The 7,990-nt window shown below is 36.9% G+C and overlaps 1 protein-coding gene across 1 annotated transcript; it reads left to right on the top strand.

Annotated features, from left to right (window-relative positions):
• Window positions 1-5,875: 5,875 nt before the first annotated feature.
• Window positions 5,876-6,762, top strand: LOC110901601 (disease resistance protein RUN1-like). Its single transcript, XM_022148412.1, has 2 exons — window positions 5,876-6,158; window positions 6,275-6,762. The coding sequence occupies exons 1-2, from the start codon at window positions 5,876-5,878 to the stop codon at window positions 6,760-6,762; spliced, it is 771 nt and encodes a 256-aa protein (XP_022004104.1).
• The last annotated feature ends 1,228 nt before the right edge of the window (window positions 6,763-7,990 follow it).

Genomic DNA, 7,990 nt, shown 5'->3' with positions numbered 1-7,990 from the left:
AATTGAACAACAAGAGCGTTTTGGCATGACCGTACACTGATATGATTCTCTTACCCTCGAAACTCACAAAAAGAATGTCTGTAAATATTTATTTAATGCTTTCAGTTTCTGTATCTTTGTATATATTTATTTACTGCTTTCTGTCCTTACATTCGAAATATTCAAAAATACCAAAAAGATTTTAGGTGTGTTTTAATATAAACTTTATAAAAGCCAAAAAGATTTTATTTCTATCTTATTTTCGATTGTACGATGTTGGAGCTCGAGTCTTCGTTGCCTGAAACCTGCTTGAAAACCAAATCGACTAAATCTTCATAAACGGTCAAAATTTGCAAGTTTTGAAAGCTAAAAACTAAAATTGACAAATTTGTTAAACTTTCAAACTGTCGGACGGTAGTTGATTGAGATATGGTCATAGGTGTGTCGTTTGTTATGTTAACTATATTCCAAGCAGTTGTTCTCATTACGCGTTTAGATTTCTTGCATGTGCAGATTCTAAAGGCAAGGAGAACATGGTCGATGACAAGCTTCGGAATGAAGACACGACGTGAAAGGCACTCAAATGATGAAGATGATCGAGTTGCCGCTGGCCATCATCAACACCAAGGATCTCAAGTACTAAAGATCAAGTCATTCACGAGCATAACTCAAGGGGGAGCTTATGTTAAGGGGGAGTTTGTCAACACACTTCCTGCATGAAACGGGGAGTTTGTTGATACACTTTCTGCTTTCAAGACGCGTGAAGACTTTGAAGATCCTCCGACATAGAAGACATGAAAGGCGAATCTCGCGAGTAGCGTCCAAGGGGGATTTTGTTGATACACGATTTGTGGACGCGACTCAAGTTAACGTGATTCAGTTAAGGACGCGACTTTCCTCCGTCGTGTACAAGATCAACAATGATGGACCAAGACATAAAGAGCCTTGATCTGGTCCTTGGGCTAAACAGATCAGCAAATCAAAGTCTTTGGGCTGAAAACACTTGGCGAAACAAGTCTTGGGCTCAAACAGTCTGGGCCAAAGCCCATGGACGACGAAACATGATGGATGTCGACGAAACAGAAGTGTTTCGTCGACCTTAATTGCATTTCGTCGATGGTATTTGTGTTTCGTCGTGGTTCTGATTCGCCGAGTCCGTTTCGTGGTGTCTGTTGCTATATATAGTCTGAAGTCAGACAGAACTAGCTAGAGAGCACAAGAGTGAACACATAGAGCAGAGAACACACACACACACGAGAGTTTGAGAGAGTTTACAGAATACATTTGTAAACCTTGCTTTGTAACTGACTTTTCATAGTATTAATACAGAGGTGTTAATCGGTGAATCTTGTGTGTCGGTTATTTGCGTGTTCTATCTCGGTTTGCTATCTCGGTTGGATTCCGCACAACCGAGGTGGTTTGTATACAAGGATTAGGCGACTAGATCCTCCCCTAGCCGGACCTACAAAAACTTTAACAAGAACAACCCAATCGACGCCTCCTGCGTGATCATAATTGTAAAGAATGGAATTCAACCACCCGCTTGATGATCGTCTTCCAAAAATGAATTTGAGCCCTAGGCTTCGATACCAATGTTGCCCAGAATTCTCTTGATGAACATAATGAATATAACAATGAATGAATAAACACAAACTAACCTTTGATTTCTTAATTAATAATGATTGTGAATGTATATGTATGTTTACAATTGAAATATCTAACCCTATTTATACTAATCGAAGAGGTGTGTCTCGAACCATCGCGTCTCCTTCTTGATCGACGTGTCTCTTGGTCGTCTGTGATGTTGCCGCCCTTATAGAGTTGCGGCTCCAGGAGAGACGTCGCTTCCTTTAGTTGTAGGTTTTAATCTTCTATCTTGTCGCTTCCGGTCCTCGCACTTATCTAACTAATCTAATTATAACATAAACTAACTATTAACTATTTACATAAACTACCCACTGCTTTTGACCCGCATGGATTAAGGAATTACATACCAATAGAAACACTGGACAACTTTGTTCAAAGGGTGAGGGATTCAATACAAGAAATTAGGAGATATTATTTTGGGATGAAGGCTTATACTAATGATAAACTTGTTCAAATCATGGTTATGGATGCTTGTTTTATACTTAGATTCATTGATAACCTTACTTCAACTGGCAATTATTTTTCCGGTTGCGCAACAGGAATATTGCACTGGACTTGTTGTTGCTAGATAATCAGGTCCCATTTTTTGTTCTTCAAAACCTTTATGACCTCAGTGTCCAAAGATTTTGACCTGGATCCGATCTTACTACTATGCTTAAGATTCTACTAGATCTTGTCAACCCTTTTGATGAGCCTTTATGTGTTGACAATATTCCCAAAGACACACCGACTCATCATATTCTTGGCCTTCTACACAAAATATACAAACCTATAAATTTTGATCTAAAAGTATCAGCAATTCCAACAGCCCACTCGGCTGTAGATCTAGAGAAAGTTGGGGTGAAGATCAAGCCGAATAAAAGCTTGACTTGGCCAATGGAATTCAAAAAGCCCATGTATATGTTCTGGTCTAAACCTACTCTCAGAATGCCAGTAGTTCATGTTGACAATTTCTTTGAAGTCGTGATAAGGAATCTCATTGCGTATGAGCAGTACACCCCCGCTGATAATTGTGTTACATCATATACCATGGCCATGCCTATGCTAGTTTCTACTCCCGCAGACATTACCAAGTTGGGAAAATCAGGTGTCATTGTCAGCCACTTAGGTTCAAATGAAAAGGCCTCAGAAATGATAAGCAGCATATGCAAAAATGTCAACTTGCAAGATTTTTACTACATGGAACCTTGGAAGAATATAGTTGAGTATTGTGACAGTTGGCTCAGCAATTTTGGGGTGTTTAAGGGAACATATGTTGATACTCCATGGAAGGCAATTGCTCTACTTGCTACAATCACAGTGTTTCTTACTACTCTAATTCAGTTCTTTCGTCAACAAATCACACCATGTGTTTAGTTTCTTCTGTTGTTAGTACACTTTTGCGTCTTCATTTTTGTGTGTTTTCTTTTGATAGGCGAGCGCATATAACCAAACTGACGGATTCGATCATATGCGGAATGTTTGGACTGTGATACAGATTTGTATTGTATTTGATTTACTAAGTAAATGTCGAATTGTTACCTGCCCATTCATCCAATTTATTTGCTATATAGAATTTAATTACTTAATTGTATGATTATAGTTATTATTAGTCACAGATTGTTACATTCTCCTACAAAAGTAGCATATTGTAACCTTAAAAATATATAAATAATATCATATTTTCTATCAAAGATGTGTTGTCTCTCAATTCTCAAATCGGAGTTGTTGCATAACATTTCTCAATTTTTATTTAATTTCTTAAGTAGTTGTCATGAAAATTGTTTTGATCTCCTGTTTTCCTATCAAAGCAACTTATTGTAATCTTGAACATAATGTCATATTTTCTCTCAAGGATGTGTTTCTCCCAAATCGATCGAATGTTCATTAAATGTTAGCTACAACATATATATCTGGCCTTTTTTTGCTTCTTTGTGTAATACAGTACAGAGATTACGGTTCTATCCTGGAGATAGCTACGCATCCATGTTCTACGTTTATCATTTTCAATCTTAAACTTAGTTGACTTCAACATGTTTTATGGAATATTTGCAAACTTAAAGTGTGTATAATTAATTAATTTGGATGAACATCGTGATGGCAAACGTGTTGCTATGGAGTGTATCTACATTTGAGCCACGGATTTGCAGAATGACTGTGGAAGGTTGATTTGGATCAATTGAGTATATCTTGGTGAACTAGAATTTTTTTTGGTGTCTGGGTATTTTCTTCTCTCTTGATGATATTCAATATTTTTTTCTTCACTTGGTGTTAGGAGCACTATTTGCTGCAAGTGAATATGGAAACATTTTGTTTCTTTTGTACATGAACACAACCAATGATATTCTGTCACCTATGTATAAACACGCTGCTTACCTATTTTAGATTACCAAATACAAAGTCATTTTTTTTTTAATTTTAGGGTGTCCGGGGCACTCTCGGTGACCCCATGCGGTGAATGCTTTTGCCGAGCGGGTACACCGGCGCCATCCAATGTTTACCGCGTGGGGACTTAAACAATCGGTGTGTGTTCACCGATTGAGAGAGAGGAGAGAGAGAACAAGTGATTGGTTTGAGTGCTGCCACTGTCCAAACTCCACCAATCATATTTTTTCCTTTTTTTAATAAAAAATAATTATGTGAGTGGAGTGCCGCCATCAAATTGAGGGTGTGAGGGGAGTTAAGAGGGGAGTTGACGTGGCGCGTGCTGATTGGGCGTGCGTAAGAGAGGGGAGTGCCCCTCTCACCCTTAGAAAATGTTTGAAAAATACATTTCTTATTTCTTATAACATTGTTTAAAGCAACTTTTAATCTGCCAGTTTTATAAAATTCTCAGCAGTTTTATAAAATTCTCAGCCGTGCCACTTTTAATCTAACTATTTTTCACGATTTTATAAAAATTTTGATAACTTTTTAGAGATTTTGAAAAAAAATCACATCTTTTAATTTTTTTCGCATTTTTTTTTAACTTTTCTACATTTAAAAAAAAAAAAATCTATTTCGCATTTTTTTCTAACCCATTTGACATTTATGTGCCATGTCAATAAATTTTTTAAATAAAAAACCTAAATAAATGCTATGCAGGATGAATTGGATGACCTTCTATTTAGGTAAAATATCTAGGATTGAAAAATCAAATGAAACTTGAATGACCTAATTGGAAAAAAAAAATTTTGAGTGACCTAATTAGAACACTTTTGAATCTTGATTACTATTGTACAAAGTTAACCCTTTATTTAATCTTAACTATTTTCGTACTTACTCTTAAATTTTTCCCATCTCATTCAATTTTGTACGATTTTATATTTTTATAACTTTACAAATTATTTATTTGTTATGTTGTTTTGTGTTTTAGTTTCTGGATACTACACAGTGTAACACTTCATCAAAGCTATGTAATTACGAAAAAGGGAATAAAAAGGCCAACTGTTGGTCTTTCATATATGTCGGCTTTGGAGGGGGCTTATGCAGAAATGTTTATTTATTTCCGATCTGTTCACTAAATTTAGACTCTCATCTCTACTAAGATTTCATTTAATTCGGTCCTTCAAGCGAACATTCAATGGCTGATCTGTTCACTAAATTTAGACTCTCATCTCTACTAAGATTTCATTTAATTCGGTCCTTCAAGCGAACATTCAATGGCATCTCTACATCAACTATTCAAATTAGGATGAAGACACCCGCAAGAACTTTGTTGATCGATCATCTTTATCATGCTCTTCAGCAGAAAGGAATTACCACTTACAGAGATGATGAAAGAATCGAGAAAGGATCATTGATCAGCTCGTCAGATCCATTGAAGAATCGAAATTTCACATCATTGTTTTCTCCAAGAACTATGCATCATCAACATGGTGCCTAGAGGAGCTCATCACCGAAGTCCGTAACCAAAGTGGGGCAGTAGGGAAAACCTTTGCAAATCATGTAGAGAAAGAGATTTTTGGGATGTGGAGAGATGCTCTGAAAGAAGCAAGAGGTCTGGCTGGGTGGGAATTGAAGAACACTGTTGATGGGTAATTCCTTGATCTTATATTCTGTAGTTATGTTTCTTCTAACATGAAACATGACTATATCTGATATAAATCTTCTTTAACACAGGCATGAAGCTAAGTTTATCGAAAAAATTATGGAAGAAACTTTACCAAAGCTATATTTCAACAATTTGCGCGTTGATGAGAACTTAGTAGGGATGGAGATTCGGGCAAAGAAGTTTCATTAGAGATTGGTTCTGATGGTGTTCAGATGGTAGGGATTAAGGGAATGGGAAATGTTGGGAAGACGACTTTGGCAACAACTGATTTTTGATCATTTATCCATTTGTTTTGAAGGTGTAAGCTTTGTTGAGAATGTCAGAGAAGCTTCAAAAGGCTCTTTGTCTGGCTTGAAGGAATTGCAAAAACAGGTTCTTTCAGATGTGTTAAATGATCAAATCATCGTTGTAAAAAGTGTTTCTGACGGGAGAAATAAGATGAAAAGGATGATGGGTAGTAAAAGGGCTCTTGTAGTTCTGGATGATGTAGATGATATAGACCAGCTTGAGGCATTAGCGGGTAAGCCTAATTGGTTTAAGCCAGGAAGTAGAATCATGATTACAACAAGAGATGAGCAAGTGTTGATAGCACACCAAGTGAACGTCATTCATGGTGCCAATATGTTATCACATGAGGAAGCAATTTGCTCTTCGGTAAGTATGCATTTGGGAGGGAGATTCCACTTCAAGGGTATGAAGTGCTATCAGGAAAAGTTGTGCATTATGCGGATGGTCTTCCATTAACAATCAAAGTTTTGGGTTCACAACTTTGTGGTAGAAATGAGCGTGAATGGGTAGATGCCTTGGAAAGACTAAAAACAATTCCGCTGCAGGAAATTTTGGAGAAGTTGGAACTAAGCTATATTGGTCTTGAGAATGATCACAAGGAAATATTTTTGGGTGTTGCATATCTACTGAAGGGTATGAAAAGGAAGAAGGCAATCAGAATACTTGTAAGTTGTGGCTTTCATGCTGAATTTGGTTTAAGGGTTCTTCAGCAGAAATCTTTGTTGACTATATCTAAGGCTGATCGTTTGCTCTTGCATGACCATCTAGAAGAAATGGGTAGGAATATTGTTCGTCGTTTGCATCTGCATCCTGATGAGCCTAATAAACATAACTGACTATGGATTGAGGAGGAAATTCAAGATATAGATTAATGAATTGGTAAGGTTCAGTTTCTTTTTTTGTGAGGTGGTCTGTAAGCGAACACATTTTTTATTTGTTATGACCAAAAATTCATGTCAGCTTTTTTATTTTTATATATTTTCAGGGAACTAAAGCAATTAGAGGTATAAAACTAGAGTATACAAAACTCCATCCAGCTATAATTATGAATGGTCTTAAAAGGATGACGAAACTTAGATTTCTTTACGTGGATGATGGAGGTGTGGGATAGGAATTTGATGAAGTTAGCCCATACTTACCAAATACTCCACAATCTCTACACTGGCCTCGTTACCCATTTAGGTGTTTACCTAACACATTTCAAGCAAATAAGTTCATAAACCTTGAAATGGTTTGGAGCAATATCTCTCAGCTATAGAGTGTGGGAGAAAAAAAGGTAGAACAATTGTCGATAGGTTCTTAATAATCTTTGATTCCTTAATCTCAATCACTCAAATTTGGGAACCTTTGAACTTGGGATGACTCCAAATCTCATGACATTAAAGCTTAAAGAAAGTTCAGACTTTCTAGAACTCGACATGCCAGATGAGTTTCCGTGTATAGAGACGTCAAATCTAGAAGGATGTTATGGCTTTTTAGAACTCCACATGGACGTTGTATACCCAAAGCTAAAGTTCCTTAAACTAGGTGGTTCTAAATTGAGTAGCCTTAATCTTGGGATGACCGCCAATCTTGAGGTGTTATCAATTGAAGGCTGTTATGACTTTGTAGACCTTCATATGCCTGTTGAGTGTCCAAATCTCAAATCCCTCAAACTCAAATATTCTAAGGTGGCAGCCTTAACCTTGGGCTGACTCCAAATCTCGAGGCGTAAATCTATTGAAGACTGTTATGACTTCGTAGAACTCCATATGCCCGTTATATGTAGAAAGCTCGAATCCCTCAAACTTAAATCTTCTAATGTGAGTTACCTTAACCTTGGGCAGACTCCAAATCTTGAGACGTTATCTATTGAATGTTGTTATGACTTTGTAGCACCTCATATGCCCGTTGAATGTGAAAAGCTAAGATCCCTCAAACTCAAATCTGCTAAGTTGAGTAACCTTAACCTTGGGTTGACTCCAAATCTTGAGTTGTTATCCATTGAGGATTGTTATGGCTTTGAAGAACTCCATATGCTTGTTGAATGTCCTAAGCTTAGATCCCTCAAACTCAAATCTTCTA

This window comes from Helianthus annuus, chromosome 13 (assembly GCF_002127325.2).
Source record: "Helianthus annuus cultivar XRQ/B chromosome 13, HanXRQr2.0-SUNRISE, whole genome shotgun sequence".
In the NCBI taxonomy this organism is placed as follows: Eukaryota; Viridiplantae; Streptophyta; class Magnoliopsida; order Asterales; family Asteraceae; genus Helianthus; species Helianthus annuus.
This window is presented reverse-complemented; position numbering and strand designations above follow the sequence as displayed.